Here is an 18,930-nt window from a genome sequence, read left to right on the forward strand (position 1 = left end):
CTTTTTGACAAGTTTGTGTTCTCAAAATGAATTTGGTTGTCGGGTGGCTGCAGCCCAATTGTTTGCCTTGGCTTGGCTTTTAAAATCATTGTACCAGTTGGATGCCTGCCCAAGCATCCATACGGCCCACAATGTCTATACTAGCCCTCTGGAAACCAGTACCTTCAGCCCGCAACACCCATACTAGCGCAACAGACAGCCCCCCCCTCACTGGCGAGCAGTATCGGAATTGGTGGAGAGGTGGAATATTGCGTTGGTGACCAGCCCTCCCATGTGATGCTGGGACCCAACGGGTCCCACTTAGTCTATAAATTATACATATTCACTTCATTTCAAGAATGCGTAAAAATGCGACATGCTGTACTTTTGTAGAGTTTGGCCTTTAGTTTACTAACAAGAATCATATAACCTAGATAGGTACTTACATAGGTTTAACATGAGGGGGAGGGAGGGGGAGAGAGATTTAATAGGAACCTGAGGGTAGTGGATGTATGGAATGACCTAACGGAGGAGGTGGTTGAGGCAAGTACTCGCAACGTTTAAGAAACATTTGGACAGGCACATGGAGAAGATAGGTTTATAAGGATTTGGGCCAAATGCAGGTAGGTGGGATATGTTGGTTGTGTGGCCAAGTTGGGCATAAGGGCCTGTTTCCACGCTGAATGACTCTGTGACTCTATGAATCTTTTAGCCTTTATTATTCTTTTTTTTATGCAGCTGATCCAAACACACTTTTCAGATCAAATTCTTTGGCCTCCAAAGCAATGGAACAGTTTATGAAGGTAAGCTGTCTTACTTTCCCAAGTAATACCAGATTTCCCCCCAATGACCGTACAAACTTGTGTCTGATTTACAGTAACTGAAACAATGCTTGATTATCTTATTGAGAACCATGTACCTAATGAAATAGCCCACTTAAATACTGCCTCCTATTTCTATCGTTATTGAGCACAAAAGGCATAGTCTAACATGGCTGCAAAAGCACATGCTGAGAATATGTCAACGCTGAACAGGGTAAACTGTTCCAATTCTTGTCCTTGGGAATACATAAAACATGGAAAACAGTGCAGCTCAGGAAAGGGGCCCTTCGGCCCACAATGTTTGTGCCGAACATGATGCCAAGTTAAACTGATCTCAACTGCCCGTACATGATCCATATAACTCTATTCCCTGCACTTCCATGTTCCTATCCAAAAGCCTCGTAAACACCACTATCGTATCTGGCTCCACCACCACTGCTGTCAATGCATTCCGGGCCCCCACCATTCTCAGAGAAAAAATATTTGCCCCACACATCTCCATTAAAATATTTCCCCCTCACCTTATAGCTACGCCCTCTAGTGTTGGATATTTCTACCTGGGCAAAAGATTCTGACTGTCTATCATATCTATGCCTCTCATAATTTTATATACTTCCATCGCCTCCTCTCAACCTCTGACGTTCCAAAGAAACAAGGGGTAATAACTGTGTCACTGATTCTTCCAACTTAATGTAAAATAATTCCTTAACATTTGTCATTTGAGTCCTTCTAACTTCAGAAAACCGCATCGCTGCTGTTTGGGTGACTGGTTTAATTTTACTTTAGAGATACAACGTGTAACCAGGACCTTTGGCCCATCGAGTCCGCGGCAACCATCGATCACCCATTCACACTTGTTCTATCCTACATCCCAGGGACAATATTCAGAAGTCAATTAACCTACAAACCTGCATGTCTTTGGGGCGTGGGATGAACCCCACGTGTAGGAAACCCACATAGTCACAGGGAGAGCGTGCAACTCTGTACAGACAGCGCCCGTGGTCAGGATTGAACCCGGGTCACTGGCGCAGTAAGGCAGCAACTGTACCGCTGCGCCACAGTACCGCCCACTTTGGATCATCTTCAACTACTTGTTGACTGCACCATCGAGTTCCCCTTTAAGGATGGTGCCTGACCAGCTGTGCCACCGTGCCACCCCAAATTTAGAACGTTAATGGCTTCATACAATAGACTTTGCCCAGAATAAAATAATGCTCTGTTCACTATTTAGTGTTTAGATAAAGTGAAATTATACAGCCACAAATATACCTCCTGTTCTGATTTAACATCCTTACTTTTATTTGCTTTTGCTGCTGTGCATTGGGTTGCTTTTCTGTCAAATAAATAATTGATAGATAATGTCATTAAATGAATTTTAATAGGACAATGGTGCATTAATTTGGAAGGAGTCCAGTGTGCCTGTGCATCTTAATCCAAAGCATGAGTCATCCCTCTGTTATAAGTGAGCGAAGGAATGAAGAAGATTTGTAGATTGAGCTGCTATGTTAAAAATAAAGCAGTGTGAAGTCCTGCCAAGTTTCTAACCATGCAATAGATCAGGAAAGTTCAAATTGATCTCCAATTTACAGCTAAAGGGGCAGCACAGTGGTACAACGATAGAGCTGCTGCCTTACAACGCCAGAGACCCAGGTTCGATCCTGACTATGGGTGTTATCTTTACATTTGTACGTTCTCCCTGTGACTGTGTGGGTTTTCTCCGGGTGCTCTGGTTTCTTCTCACATCTCAAAGACATACAGGTTTGTAGGTTAATTGACTTTGGTAAGTTGTAAAATTGTTCCTAGTGCGTAGCATAGTGTTAGTGTACGGGGTGATTGCATTTGGCGTGGACTCGGTGGGCTGAAGGGGCTGTTTCTGCACTGTATCTCTAAAGTCTAAAGTAAAGTTTTACAGAAGGTCAAGAGACTTGGACTGAGTCAAAATTTCATCTTCTACCAGGAATTTACAAATTCGAGATATTTCTTACTGAGTTACTGAGCAAATGTCTTTGTAGAGGTCACTAAATACTAATAGAACTGTGATGAGAATTGTCGTGACCAAGGAGATATCCTTTCACTGGATCTTGCTTCCACTTTCAGTAACTCACTTGATTGCACGTACACCAGTATAAATGATGGCTCTCATTCCTTGCAGTTGGTGGGAATGCCATATTTGCATGAGGTGCTGAGGCAAATCATTAACCGTATTTTTGATGAGAAGAAATATGTTGAACTGGATCCTAGCAAGATTGACCTGAACAAAATAAGGTATGGCTCAATGATACATGTGTTCTTGGATATCTTTACTTTTCCTTGTTTTTTTCTCTGATTTGCTAGTAATCTGATTTTTCTATGAGATTGGACAAAACTGGTTCACAAAGATGATAGACAAAAACACTGGAGAAACTCAGCGGGTGCGGCAGCATCTATGGAGCGAATGAAATAGGCAACGTTTCGGGTCGAAACCCTTCTTCAGACTGAAGTTCCGGTTTCGACCCAAATCGTTGTCTATTTCCTTCGCTCCATAGATGCTGCCTCACCCGCTGAGTTTCTCCAGCATGTTTGTCTACCTTCGATTTTCCAGCATCTGCAGTTCCTTCTAAAACATTTAATCACAAAGATGATAGTTTAGTTTGGTTTACAAACACAGTGTGGAAACTGGCCTATCGCTCATCGAATCCTCACCACCCAATGTTCTAGTTCTAGTTACAGTCAGCACCCATAGTCAAGATTGAACCCAAGGGTCTCTGGCACCATAAGGCAGCAACACTGTGCTGCCCTTGTGGAAATCAAGCAGAAAATACTGCGAACCTTCAACAGGTTGGGAATTGATGTCTCATGTACGGGTTTGGAAGATTTGCAAAATTTTATAGAGAACAGGTCATATGGGAGGGAGCGACGTGCACACGCAAAATCCACAAATGTGCACAAACGAGAAATTGCAGAAAACTGTGGATGCATCCCGTTCCATCACACAGCCCAGCCACACACCATCGACTCCATCCACACTGCACACTGTATAGTTCCCTGAAAGTAGCATCACAGGTGGATAGGGTTGTAAAGAAGGCTTTTGGCACGCTGGGCTTCATCAATCAGGGAGCAGACGTTGGGATGTTACATTCCAGGTGTACAAGACGTTGGTGAGGCCACAGTTGGAGCATTTTGTTTAGTTTACTCACCCTGTTATAGAAAAGATGTCATTAAGCTGGAGATGGTACAGATAAGATTTATGAGGATGTGCCATGACTCCAGCGAGCTTTGAGAGATTGGGTAGGCTAGGACTTTATTCCTTGAAGCACAGGAGGCTGAGGGGTTATCTTATAGAGATATATAAAATCAGGAGGGGAATAGAATAGAATGTGTGTTCTTCTAGCGTTTGAGGCAACAGAAGTCCGCAGCAGGGTGATGCTATGCGGTTCGACATCCGTAGGTGCCCGCCCTAAAATGGGCGCATACTCCAGGTTGGCGCCAAGCTGCGGCGCTGCTGCTACTCTCTGTTGGTTGTCGTTCGCCTGACTGAGTTGAGTTGACAGGGCTCACCATGGGGAGGTCGACAACATGAGCCCCATAGATAGTGTGAATTTACAGAGCTCTTTTCTCGTGGTAGGGGAATCGAGACTAGAGGGCATCGGTTTTAGGTGAGAGTGAAAAGATTAAAAAAGAACCTGAGGGGCAACTTTTTCCACAGAGGGTGGTGGGTGTTTGGAACGAGAGCCAGAGGAAGTAGTTGAGGCAGGTATCATAACAGGATTTAAAATACATTAGGACAGATACATGGATATGAAAGGTTTGGAGGGATACAGGCCAATCGCAGGGTAAGTTTAGATGGGACATTTTGCTTGGCATAGACAAGTTGGGCCGAAGGGCCTGATTCCATGCTCTGATTCTTTTCACAATTGCAAATGTGACCAACCGTGCCACCAGGCAAGTTGATAAATATCCTGCAGTGAAGCTTGTTACATCCTCGTGAAGATAATAATCAGAATAAATAACTCGCAGTACACGTTTCTTCTTAACATTTTGTCAAAATACTAATGAGGTTCTTAGGAGAACGTTACAGGTGGAAATAATTTTAATGAGCTTATGATCCAAAAGAAACTGTTCCCTTCGAAGTTAAACAGGTCAAGAAGTTAATTACACTGACGACAGAATATTATTTGATGCCATAATGAAACTGTTTAATAATCTGCCACTTATCCACATATGACTGGTTGATTATGGTTGCTAAGTTACCACTCTGGTACCAGGGCAAGTTCTGCATTTCCTGCAGACAACATCCTAATCTGCTTGTGTGCACAAGAAATCTGCTTCACAGTCGAATATTTGCTGCTGTTTGTTTAATGTTTTTAGGCTTATTATGCACCTGAGCACCGCGCTTATTCCCACTTCTTGCTTTTAGTGTTGTCCGTTGAGCCAGAACCTTATCTTTCACTGAGCCTGAAGGTAGTTCAGTATCGTGAGGAGTCGTCATGATGTAAAATTGAGAGAGCAATGAACTCATTAAACAAGAACAGAAAGTCATGAATTTCCATTTCTGGAAATGTAAAACAAAGGGAAACATAATGAATGCCAGAAAGACTCGGTAGGTCAGTCAGCATCCGTGATGTGAATTAATGCGTTGAGGTATTAGATTTAACTCCTGGAAGGCTGGTCAAAGAGTCAACTTGTCTAATGGGAGAGGCATGAGGTCCATCAGCACATTACCCTGTGTGACCAGCAAGCAGCCTGATCTGTGGCAGGATGGACCCAGAAAGGAGCAGTGTTGGTGGAGGGAGTGGACACATTCCATGTCATTCCAAGGATTTCACATCATAAGTTCATAGTTCATAAGTCGTAGGAGCAGAATCAGCCTTTTGAGTCTACTCCGCCAGTCCATCATGACTGATCTATCTTTCCTTCTCAACCCCAGATCTCCATAACCCTTGAGTCCCTTACTAATCAAGAATCTGTCAATCTCTGCTTTAAAAAATATCCAATGACTTGGCCTCCACAGCTGCATGTGGTAATGAATTCCTCAGATTTGCCATCCTCCGAATAAAGACATTCCTCCTTATCTCCTTTCTAAAGGCAAATCCTTTTATTCTGAGGCTATGCCCTCTGGCCGTAAGATCAACCAAAGTTATTTAAAATAGTCTAATTTTGCTCCTAATTTACCCGTCTCCTACCTCTTGCCAAATAATCTTGTAAAACGCCTTTTCCCGATTTAGTACCTTCTCCCAGTATCTAGGTCTTATCTTGGTCTTAAAAGCCCATTGTTCTGGCATCTCCACTGGGTTGGTGTCGTAGGTGTCGGCCTGGCCTGGACATACTGTCTTATGTTTGATGCCGCATAAGACTTATTCAAGTAGGAAGGAGGTATTCCTTAATCTAAATCAAATATAGTTCCTTTCTCATTTAATCAATCCCTCTATTTCTTCATATAGATTATCCTCCCACACACATTTTATTGATGAACTTTACTGCAGTAAAAACAGCAGAAATAACTGTGCTCCAGAGGTCTGCGTGTAACCTACAGCATTTTCATTACTTTATTGCATATGCCTTCAAAACCTAGCTAATTATTAAATCTGGCTTGCCTTATTTGTTAATGCACAACACAGGCATTTCTCAGAGTTAAATAATAATTGTGAGATTTTCCTGCGTAGATTCTAAACTTAATTTTCAGCGTTCTCAGTTTAGTTTAGAGATACAGCATGGAAACAGGCTCTTCAGTCTGTTGAGTCCAGTCTGACCATTGATGACCTCTTCACACAAGTTCTCTGTTGTCCCATTTTCTCATCGCTCTCTACACATTAGGGGCAATTTACAGTGGCCAATTAACCTACAAACCTGCATGTCTTTGGGATGTGGGAGGAAACCGGATCACCCAGAGGATACCCATGCTGTCACAGGGAGAACGTGCAAACTCCACACAGACAGCACCCAACGTCAGGATCAAATCCAGGTCTCTGGAAAACATTTCTCCAATGAAATTAACGTTTCCAATAGACCACTAAACAACACAATGAAAGGAGGTGTAGATTGGCTATAGCATGTTAGCCAATTAGAATGTTTAGTATTTATAACCCCGCCTAATTATAACATTCATAGTGTAAGATCCTACCCACTGTCTACCAGTTAGAGTAGCAGTGTGAACGTGTGTTGACCTGCTATGTAGTCAGTGACCTGAACAATAAAGATGCTTGTGTTTCAACCCGTGTGAGTTTGAGCTCTTTACAGGAGGGGGATAAATGGAAGGTACCTACGATGACTAATATTTTTGTTGATCTGGAAGGAGAATCTCTTTCAAAGGGGGCCATTCAGAAGCCAACGTGAGAGAATGGAGCCAGGAGATGTTAAAGTCATACCTGAGTGATGTGATAGATGCCATTGTGAGTTCTGTGGAACAGTGCCCAGCCGTGATGAGAGTTGTGTTCAAACAACTGCACAAACGAGTGGCAGAGCAGTTTCCCGAAGCCGAGAATGAGGTAAGTCCCAGCAAGGCTGTAATTAGACCTCAAGGAAGCTCCAGCAAAGAGATAATTAGACCTAGTGGAAATCACAGCAAGAGGGGACTTGGACATTTAGACAAAGTGAGATATTAATAATTAAACAATGATGGGAGTGAATAGGTAATTAGGCAACCAGATCACCCCAATGGACCACAAATTAGACCGAGGAGATCCCAGTGAGGGAGAAACCAGGAGGAGAGCTCAGAAACCACAAAAACTGGCCCTTTGACCCACTTAGCCCATGCAAAACAAGATGGTATATTGTGCTACTCCCTGTACTTGGCCCACAGTCTACCAAATCCTTTCAATCCACATATCTGTGGATTTAAATGTCTTTTAAAAGTCAGATAGCTTCCTCTGGCAGATTGTTCTAGGTCTGGCCTACCTTCCAAGTGTAAATATTCCCCCTGAGAAGCTCCTTAAATCTGTCCACTCTCACCTTAAGCCTCTGCCCTCTGGTTCCAGAATCCTACACCCTGTGGAAAAAGTCTGTGTGTTGACTTTATCCGTGCCCCTCAATAAGGTCACCCCTCAGCCTCCTAAGCCCCAAAGTCCCAGTCTGTCCTACCTCTCCCTATAACTCAAGTCAACAAGATCAGGTAATGTCCTGGTGAATCTCTTCTGCTCCCTTTCCCATCTAAAGCCATGTGATGATTCCATGGTTTCTTCAAAGTAATTAGAAATTAAAACTTCACCAAAACTCAATAAACTCTTGATTGAAACTCTCCACCAATCAATAGACAATAGATGCAGGAGTAGGCCATTTGGCCCTTCGAGCCAGCACCGCCATTCAATGTGATCATGGCTGATCATCCCCAATCAGTACCCCGTTCCTGCCTTCTCTGGAATTCTCTGCCACAGAAAGTAGTTGAGGCCAGTTCATTGGCTATATTTAAGAGGGAGTTAGATGTGGCCCTTGTGGCTAAAGGGATCAGGGGGTATGGAGAGAAGGCAGGTACAGGATACTGAGTTGGATGATCAGCCATGATCATATTGAATGGCGGTGCAGGCTCGAAGGGCCGAATGGCCTACTCCTGCACCTAATTTCTATGTTTCTATGTTTCCCCATATCCCCTGACTCCGCTATTTTTAAGTGCGGACAATCAGTCTGAAGAAAGGTCCTGTCCACTGAGTTCTTTGTGATTAACTTTACATATTATTTTCTATTTGATCAAAATTAGATCAACCTTAATATCTTCCCTGAACCAAGCCTGAGTTTTATACTCTGAACCCTATTCCACACCATCTAACCTCTACCCATTTTTGCCACAATGCCTCTCTCTCTGCTGTCACATCGATATACCAGCAGCGCAGTTGCAGAAGAAAGTACACATGAACCTCAGTCTCACCTGGAAGAGCTGCGGGGTCAATATCACTCCATTGAATTGATTGAAAGATACAGCAGGGAATCTGACCTCTGGCACACTGAGTCCACGCCAACCATCGATCACCCATTCACACTAGCTATCCCATTTTTTCATCCACCTCCTAAAGGCAATTTACAGAGGCCAATTAACCTACAAACACGCACGTCTTTGGTATGTGGGTGGAAAACGGAGCACCCGGAGGAAACTCAGGGAGAACGTGCAAATTGCGCACAGACACACAGAGAATTAAGAGTTCATATTATCATATGTCCCAAAACGGCACAATGAAATTCTCACAAGCACTAGAGATCCGTGATCGATCCTGACCTCGGCCGTTTTGGGACATATGATAATATGTATTCTTAATTCTCTTGTCCCTCTCGGTGTTGAGAGGCAGCAGCTCTACCAGCTGCGCCACTGTTAACCTGTAACACCAGTGAGTTTGAATAATAATAATAATGCTAAATAACGTCTTTCTGAGAGATGTATACTTGAAACAAAGTTCTTGCAGCATTAAATTAAATTTATTATTTTGGTTTTGACACTTCTGAATGAGTCATTGTTACAAATATATCTGTAGTCACCGCTGGAGCGATGTTCAGATTACCCAGTGGGTACCAAAGCCAGCTTCACTGTCACAAGCAACTGAGAACATAACTTCATAAACATTGTGTTTCTGTTGCTGAATAATACATGTTCTGAGCTACCAAACTCAAGGGAATTGAAAGTACATTTTATAAAAGCTGGAAGATTTTTTTCACGCCTGCTTTCATGTTGAAATATTGCTGGGGCTGCTTATTGTCACAGTGTGATGTTGTGTCACGCACGGAGTGGCAGCCTGTGTTGTCTTTGCATCCCTTTGATTCTTGTTGTTTGAATATGTGTGCGTGATATATACTAGACCAAGTGGGACCCGTTGGGTCCCGTCCCCTCAACGCGCGGTTGTGGAGGGAGGGGGCAGCCTGCGGCGTCACACACACACTACCAACCCGGTCACACACACATTAACCACCCCCCCCCCCCCCCCCACACACACACACACCAACCACCCCATTGATATTATATTAATATTATTCATTCACTCCTTTCACCACATCCTCTGCTCTATCCACGCACGTATAGCCCCCAACTCGCAGTCGCGGCTAATGTTTTATACCTTTCCCCAGATCTGTGTCTCGACACAATCCTGTCTTGGAGGTCCACGGACAATTCCTTCGTCTTCATGGCTTGGTTTTTGCTCTGACATGCATTGTCAACTGTGGGACTTTCTATAGAAAGATGTGTGCCTTTCCAAATCATGTACAATAATTTACCACTGGTGGACCCCAATCAAGTTGTAGAAACATCTCAAGGATAATCAATGCAAACAGGATGCACCCAAGCTCAATTTTGAGTGCCATAGCAAAGGGTCTGAATACTTATGTAAATGTGACATTTCAGTCATTTCTTTTTAATTACTTTGCAAACATTTCTAAACACCTGTTTTCGCTTCTTCGTTCTGGGGTTTTGTGTGTAGATTGATGATAAAAAAATGAATTTAATCCATTTTAAAATAAGGCTGTAACGTAACAAAATGTGGAAAAAGTGAAGAGGTCTGAATACTTTCTGAATGCACTGTGTATATATATATATATATACATATATGTGTGTGTGTGTGTGTATGTACTTGTGAGTATGTGTGTATATATACACAGTGAAGTTTTTTTTCCTCTCGTTTATCATATTGTTTACAATGTACTATGTTTACATATTCTGTTGTGCTGCAGCAAGTAAGAATTTCATTGTTCTATCTGGGACAGGACAATAAAACACTCTTGACTCTTGATTCATGTAATGAGACGTGTGCAGGAGAAAGGGAAGCCGGCAGGCTTGACAGAAAAAGACACAAAGTGCTGGAGTAACTCAGCGGGTCAGGCAGCATCTCTGGAGAATGTGGATCAGTGACGCTTCGGGGTTGGTACCCTTCTGTAGACTGATTGTTGGGGGGGGGGGGGGTGAAAGCTGGAAGAGAGGAAGAGCAGAACAAAACGTGGCAGGTGAACACAGGCAAGGTGATGTTCTTAATAGGCAGATGGTCGGACAAGGGGCAGAGATAAAAAAATACATGTGGCTGTGGTAGCGAATCTGAGTCCGAAATTGTTTGGTTTTGTATAGTTTATTGTCACGTGTACAGTGGAAAGCTTTTTTGTTGCGTGCTATCCAATCAGCGGGATTACAATCAAGCTGTCCACAGTGTCCATATACAGGATAAAGGGAATAATGACCAGTGCAAGATGAAGTCCAGTGAAGGCCAATTCAAGGTAGTCTGAGGGTCTTCAGCGTGGTAGATGGGAGGTCAGGACAGCTCTCTGGTTGTTGATGGAATGGTTTGTAGAGCAGAAGAGGGTGAGCAGTGAGAGAGGTTATCATGGAACTCCCATGGGGGAGAGGAGGAGAACTTCAAAATAGTCATACCTTGCAATTTTGCAGTGGAGCAGTCCAAATGTAGATACTGGACCTGCAAATGCAGGTTGCAAAAAAAAAGAAACAAAGTGCTGGAGTAACTCAGCAGGACAGGCAGCATCATTGGAGAACATAGATAGAGTTTGATAATGCCAGCGTCTCTCTAGGAAATAGTTTGAACATAATTCAGCATGGCAAAGTGGCACAGGGGTAGAGCTGCTGCCGAGCTGTGGCCTGGTTTAATCCTGACTACGGGTGATATCTGTACGTAGTTTGTACGATCCCCCTGTAGCTGCGTGGGTTTTCTCCGGGTGCTCCGGTTTCCTCCCACATTCCAAAGACGTACAGGTTTGTAAGTTAATTGAACCCTGTAAATTGCCCCTTGCATGTAGGATAGAACTAGTGTATGGGTGATCGCTGGTTGGTGGGCCGATGGGCCTATTTCCATACTGTATTACTAAACTAAACTAAACGGAATTGACCAGCTATTTCAAAGGCAATAGGCCAAGTAGTCTTATTCTAGGTAGTCATCTTAACTTGTTCTGCGTAACAAGGTAAAAATGAAGCATAATGGCAATGTGCAGGTACACTTGTGTACCAATGTGAATGTGGTTTGATCAATCATAAGTGCTGCATCAAAATATAATGTCCTTCTGAAAAAAATACATTGACCGAAAATTTACAAATGAAACAATGGTGAATGGTTTACTGTTCTTAATTTGTGAAATTTAAGTGTAAGGAGAAATATTTAATAAGAATCTGAAAGGTGTATGGAACGAGCTGGCAGAGGAGGCAGGTACTATAATTGGACAGGTATATGGATAGGAGGGATTTAGAGGGATTTGGGCCAAATGCAGGCAGGTGGGACTAGTGTAGATAGGGAATGTTCCGTGACATGGGCAAGTTAGGCGGAAGGTCCTGCTTACGTGCTGGATGACTCTATGACTCTAATTTCTGGGGACTAGAGATACATCATTAACGGCACCAAATCAGAAACTCCTCTCAGGGAAACCCTGTCCCACGTCTCTGAAAAGCCCTTTTAAAATCTTTGAAGCTCTATAAACTCCAGCAAGAATTCTTTCAAAGTTGTATATCGTTGAATGAAATATAACTTAATTTTTAATGGTATACCAGGAAAGTATTAATACTAAATGTTGCTCTGACCCAGAATAATACATTTTGTAACTGACATATTCTGTCAGAATAATTATTTCATTATCCCCATTTAGAAAAACAATTACTTTTTTTCCCAAAGTTTTATGTATGACATCTCGGTTTATCGAACCCATTCAATATTTTTGAAATTATATCTTTTAATTATTGTTTTGCTGTGTTCCTCACTGTGGTGGGCTGCACACATCATTATCAGTAACACTAAGCATCACAGATCCCCTGAAGCACAATAGAATTAACTCCTGGGAAGGTAATCAATGGTACTATGGCACTTTATTTGTCACATGTACCAAGGTACAGTGAAATTTATTTTTTTATACAGTTCAGTACAAGTATCACTATATAGAAGCACTTAGATACATCTCAGATACATACTTAGATAATCATCTCAGATACTGGACAAGTGTAGTACACTGAGACAGTATACAGAGTCGCCTATTTGGCGCTATTTTCAAGTCCCAGTTGTTGTAATTTCAGGGTTCTTGAACTGAACATGAAGGCCCGTTGTCATGGTGACTTGGCAGGGTCGGCCTGGCCAAGTGTGGCTGTGGTGTCCTCCGCCGCTGCTCCATCGTTGCGTGCTTCGTCTGGTCCATGTTCTCGGCCTCTTGTAGCAGCGCCCGGTCCAGTGAGATCAGATGTTAACCCAGGTTCTGGTTAATGCAGCAGGGAATGGGCTTCTGTTCGGGTCTCTGACTGTGAGGCTCATATATATATCTTTGTAATTTTCCTTCCAGGATGTAAAGTACTTGGCTATCAGTGGTTTCCTGTTCCTGAGGTTCTTTGCTCCAGCTATTTTAACTCCAAAACTCTTCAAACTCCGAGATCACCACGCTGATACGAGGACAGGGAGAACTCTGCTACTTTTAGCAAAGGTAATTATTTTCCTCCTTTTTCTCAGCTGTCCAACGCAGAGAATCGGATGCTGGTCCACCTCTGATTTTCAGGCACCTTTGGCTCCAGAAAGAGCCTTGCTGAATTATCCATTTTGCCGGACTGACAGAGGTCACAACCTTGGGAGGGAGTTGAGATACCGGCCCACAAAGTCAGCCTTGGAAGTTGGCTATGGGAATGGATCTGCCAGCTCTGGCCAGGCCAAAGGCCAGGCCGCTGGGGGAAATTTCGACCCATCGATCGGCTCAGATGTCTCAATGAGGTCGAGATCGGCCTCCTCATCTGGCCTAGGCACCATATTTGTGGGGGTGCTTCCGGGGGGAGATTTCAAGTGCACTCTTGTAAATTTGTCCGGATTAAAGTTGCCAGAAAATCGGTGGTGGACCTCTATATGCAAAGGTGTATATGTTATTGATGATCATGTGACCATACTGTTTGAGCAGTCTACCATATAAATCTTAAGGAGTTTAGATTAGAGATACAGCATAGTAATAGGCCTTTGGCCCACTGAGCCCCTGCCGATCATTGATCACCCATTCACACAGTTTCTATGTGACAAAAAGTGTGAGATAAGGAGATAAAGATGGAAGAGGCGGGAAATGTGTTGCCAGAGGAAGGACTATGTATCCACCTGTCACTCCCCATGCCTGGTCCCGCTCCCATCTCTTTTCCAGCCTACGCCCCCCTACTACAATCAATCTGAAGAGGCAACCCAACCCAAAATCATCACCTATCCATGTTCTCCAGAGATGCTGCCTGACACATTGAATTACACCAGCTCTTTGGTCTTTTTTATGGTAAACCAGCATCTGCAGTTCCTAGGCTTTCCTATGTTCCATCTGGTCCAACAGCAGAGGAATGTGCTAAAGAACAGCATAGGAAATTGGATTGGTGATGGTGTGAGTAAGGATACCCTGGATGGGAATGATCTGGGACATTTACAGCCCCTGTTGTTCACAGTGTGGCCTTCAGCATGTAGGAGAAATCAGAACCAACTCCTGTTGGAGCATCAACGCTCCTGGTGTCAGTTTCAAACAGTGTCAATTTCCAATTATCAATTTTCACATTTCCAATTTACATTCCAACAGATCCATCATAGTAATTTCATTAATCATTTGATAGGACTTTCCCTCCACTGTACATTTCAGGGATACAGCATGGGAACAGGCCCTTCAGCCCACTGAGTCCGCACTGACCACGATCAGCTGTACACTAGTTCTATGTCCAACACACTAGGAGCAATTTGCAGAAGTTAATTAACCTACAAACCTGCACATCGTTGGAATGTGGGAGAAAACCAGAGCACCCGGAGAAAATCCACGTGGTCACAGGGAGAATGTACAACTCGTTATAGACAGCACCCGTAGCTAGGATCGAATCTGGGTCTCTGCACTGTAAGGCAGCAACTCTACCGCTGTGCTACTGTGCCACTCTGGTACACTCGGAAGGTGATACCTGGGAGTCTGTTAATATTAGAAGCCAAGGGTGTGGGATTTCATTGTGGTCTAAAGAATTAGTACAGGGCGGCTCTGAGAATATTCTATTTCTCGTGCTTTAATTTAATTAACTTTGATATACTTGGCTTCAGGTCAGAGATTTTGCCAGGCCCACTATTGCAATATTTCTATTCTTCATTCAAACTACATGTATTTGTTTCCTGGCTACAAAGAAATGCCAGTTGGGAAGCAGTCACCATCCACTCAGTGGCATTCTAGTATTACACACGGTGCAGGCATAAAGAGTGCAGAAAGATAACTCCGTCCCAGCTGTCGATCTTCAGTTAAAGGGTTCAGCACCAAAATGAATTTATTTTTCCTGTGTAAATACCTCATGTCAACATTTTATTCATTATTCATTAACGTTTCCATTATAATTTCAGCGATAAGATGATGTGAAGTCAATTATCACCTACATGGTGACATTCCGCCATTAATTCTCCACATTTAAAGGCATTGGGACAGATATCGTGTGTTGTGTTCTTTATTTTATTGTCTGGCTGTATGGTGATCACATTTCACTGTGCCAACTGGCACATGTGATAAATAAATGTATCTTGTATTATGATAGGAAGCGCTTTGAAGGCTATGGGACAAATGCGGGCAAATGGGACTTGCCCAGTAAGCTGACTTGGTTGGCAGAGACAAAGTGGGCCAAAGGGTCTGTTTGTGTGTTGTACAGCTCTATCACTCTAAGATGATGGTGGTGGCATTGGAAATGTTTGAGACTATTGAGAATGCAGAGATGATGGACAGCTATCTCACAATATATTAAGTTATTTTCAAGTTCTCTTGTGAACAGGTTCAAGCTGATTTGGTTCCTTCTGATTAATACAATAATGGAATGAAAGTAGGGCCTACTGGAGGTAGGGTAGATTAGCCCAGATGTGAAAGGGTAAAACACAAAGTACTGCAGTAATGCAGTCGGGCATCATCTGTAGGTAAGTGACGATTCAGTTTGCGATCCTTCTTCCGATTGATTGTGGAAACAAAGAACAGTAGATGCTGGTTAATACACAAAAGGACACAAAGTGCTGGAGTAACTCAGTGGGTCAGGCAGCATCTCTGGAGAACATGGATAGGTGACGTCGCCTATCCATGTTCTCCAGAGATGCTGCCTGACCGGTGAGTTACTCCAGCACTTTGTGTCTTTCTTTGTAAACACAGCATCTGCATTTCCTTGTGTCATCATTCTATGTCTTTCAGTCACAGTGCATGGTCTATGGTCTATAAATTTAAAATCAATTCAATCAGAGGCGTGGATAAGCAAATGGCTTTGGGACAGTAATGGGTCTGTTTGTATGTTCTCTTTCAGGCTGTTCAGAGTATCGGTAACCTGGGGCTGCAGCTGGGGTATGGGAAGGAGATCTGGATGACCCCCCTCCATCCATTCATTCTGCAGAGCGTTAGCTGTGTGAAGGACTTCCTTGATAAACTCATAGACATCGATAATGAAAATGGTGAGACTTCTGTTTCCCTAAATGAAGACAATATGGTGTATCTTAGATTCAATTACATGCTCCATAATATGATTACCTTCTTACAAGGCAGGCACAGTCCAGTGTTTCAGTCTGCTCCCAGCACACTGGGCTCAGAGTTTACACATTAGACTTTGGGGATAGAGCACGGAAACAGACCCTTTGGCCCACCAAGTCAGCCTGGACCAGCAATCACCTCGTACACCAGCACTATCCTACACACTAGGGACAATTTACAATTTTACCGAAGCCAATTAATCTGCAAATCTGTACATCTTTGGAGTTGGGGAAGAAACCGGAGCCATCCGGAGAAAACCCACAGGGGGAAAGTACAAAGTCCGTGCAGAGAGTACCCGTGGTCAGGATCCAACCCGGGCCTTTGGTGCTGTAAGGCAGCAACTCTACTGCTGCACCACTGTGCCGCCCATGAAAGTGATGAAATGTGTGAATCACGTTTTATTATTGTAACACCTCTTACCTATGGCCTCTGCTATGGATACTGAAGTACAAATGGGCAGGCAGCACAGTGATGCAATTGGTAGAACCACTGCTTCACAAAGTCAGAGACCCGGGTTTGATCCTGTCCTTGGATGCTGTCTATGTGGAGTTTGCATGTTCTCCCTGTGACAGTGTGGGATTCCTCCCACATCCCAGAGACGTGCAGGTCTGTAGGTTAATTGACCTCTGTAAATTGCCCCTAGTGTCTTGGTAGTGGATAAGAAAGTGGGATAACATAGAACTAGTGTGAATGGGTGATCGATGGTCGGCGTAGACTTGGTGGACCAAAGGGCCTGTTTCCGTGCAGTATCTCTAAACTAAACAAACATCTCGGCTGTCGCCCCACTGTTGGAGGCTCTGCTCTTTCAGAGGAGATAAGTCTGCTCTTTAAATAAAGAGGAAAACAAAACATAAAATGGTGTTAATTTAAAGAGAAAGGAACTATTCCTGATATAAAGACACAAGCGATCATAGAATCTAGAATCTTCAGCAAAAGAATATCCCGCTGGGTCAGGTCAGCAGGTCAGGTAGCATTTTCCCAGCTGTAATCAGGCAACTAAACCATAATATCACAACTAGAGAGCGGTCCAGACCTACCATCTACCTCATATGAGACCATCGATCTACCTTTAATCGGGCTTTAGTGGAGTGTACATTATTCCCTTTATCCTCTATCTGTACACTGTGGACAGGTCGATTGTAATCATGTATAGTCTTTCCGCTGACTGAATAGCATGCAGCACCAAGCTTTTCACTGTACCTCGGTACATGTGACAATAAACTAAACTAGCATCTGTAGAGGGAATGGACAGAAATATGTGGGGGATGCAGTATTTTGCTCACTATTCCTGAAATTAGAAGAATTTTAGATTGAGAAGGAAATTGAATGAATATTACTTTGCAAAAGATGACGGGGAGAATTTTGATTTAAACCCATAGACTACACGCCATATTAAAGCAGAGAAGCTGCATGGCGTAGAGCACTCAGTAGCCCTCTTGATAACATTTTTGTCACCTGGTGTGACAAATTATGACATGGGATAGAGACACAGGCAACTGCAGATGTTGGTTTACAAAAAAAGACTCAAAGTGCTGGAGGAACTAGGCAGGTCAAGCAACAACTGTGGAGGAAAATAGACCGAGATCTATGGAGGAAACTGTTTGACCAAATGAGCTATTTCAGCGTTTGTCCTTTGCTCACCATTCTTGATATGTCTGAAGAAGGGTCCCGACCCGAAACATCGTCTGTCCATTCCCTCCACAGATGCTGCTTGAAAGTTTTCAGGTTAGCTGGTTAGCTCTGAGTATTTTTATGTCCCCAACTCAGGAAGTGGATATCACTTTAAACCAAATATAAGCTTTCCCCTGTCAAAAGATTTTATGACACCTTATTGTAATCTTCCTAAAATTGCAGCTGAAATCTCTGACAAACATTTGTTAGAAATTGTTTAATGATTAATCGAGTTTTCCAATAAACCTTCCTGTGCCACGTTCAATATCTTTTGAATCTATTTCCTGTACAAAACAAGCAATCTTGTGTCAGGAAGCTTTCATCTGTAATATATTACTTGTATCAAATGAGAATCATGTTGTGGAGTGTGTGACCACCTTATGTAGATGGTCATCAGATTCCGATTCATTCAAATTCACAGCTTGAGGTGAAATTTATTGCGCCAACCATTAATATATTCAGATTCGATGCCACAGATGGTGGCGGAGGCCAAGTCATTGGGTATTTTTAAGGCAGTGATTAACATATTCTTGATTGGCAAGGGTGGCAGGGGTTATTGGGGCGAAGGCAGGAGAAAGATTGATCAACCATGATTGAATGATGGAGTAGACTCGATGGACTGAATGGCCTAATTCTGCTCCTATGACTCATGAACTTCTGATGCATAGTTACGTAGATATTGATCATCACTACATCTTTATTTGGGAGGATACAAAAATAAGGAATTGCAGATGCTGGTTAACAAAAAAGGACTCAAAGTGCTGGAGTAACAGGCAGGTCAGGCAGCATTCCTGGAGAACGTAGATCAGCCATGATCTTTGGCAGAGCAGTCTTGATGGGCTAAAAGGACGAATTCTGCTCCTATGTCTTATGGTCCTATGGTCACCTTTCCTACCTATGCACCTGTCCAAATGGCTTTTAAATGTTTATATGGTACTTGCCTGAATTACCTTGATAGGGTGAATGTACAGTCTTATCCCCAGGGGTAGCAGAGTCAAGAACTAGAAGGCATAGGTTTATGGTGAGAAGGGCAAGATTGAAAAAGAACCTGAGGGGCAATATT

General features: G+C 43.1%; 1 protein-coding gene across 2 annotated transcripts in view; it reads left to right on the forward strand.

Annotated features, from left to right (window-relative positions):
• Positions 1-18,930, forward strand: part of rasal1 (RAS protein activator like 1) — a 140,643-nt gene that overhangs the window by 97,814 nt on the left and 23,899 nt on the right. For both annotated transcript variants that reach the window (XM_033043341.1, XM_033043342.1), the window contains 5 exons: positions 718-782; positions 2,953-3,065; positions 7,072-7,264; positions 13,008-13,145; positions 15,976-16,120. In XM_033043341.1, the coding sequence (XP_032899232.1) occupies positions 718-782; positions 2,953-3,065; positions 7,072-7,264; positions 13,008-13,145; positions 15,976-16,120 (654 nt within the window). The remainder of the gene's footprint in view (positions 1-717; positions 783-2,952; positions 3,066-7,071; positions 7,265-13,007; positions 13,146-15,975; positions 16,121-18,930) is intronic.

The sequence above is a fragment of the Amblyraja radiata genome, chromosome 25 (genome assembly GCF_010909765.2).
Source record: "Amblyraja radiata isolate CabotCenter1 chromosome 25, sAmbRad1.1.pri, whole genome shotgun sequence".
Lineage (NCBI taxonomy): Eukaryota > Metazoa > Chordata > Chondrichthyes > Rajiformes > Rajidae > Amblyraja > Amblyraja radiata.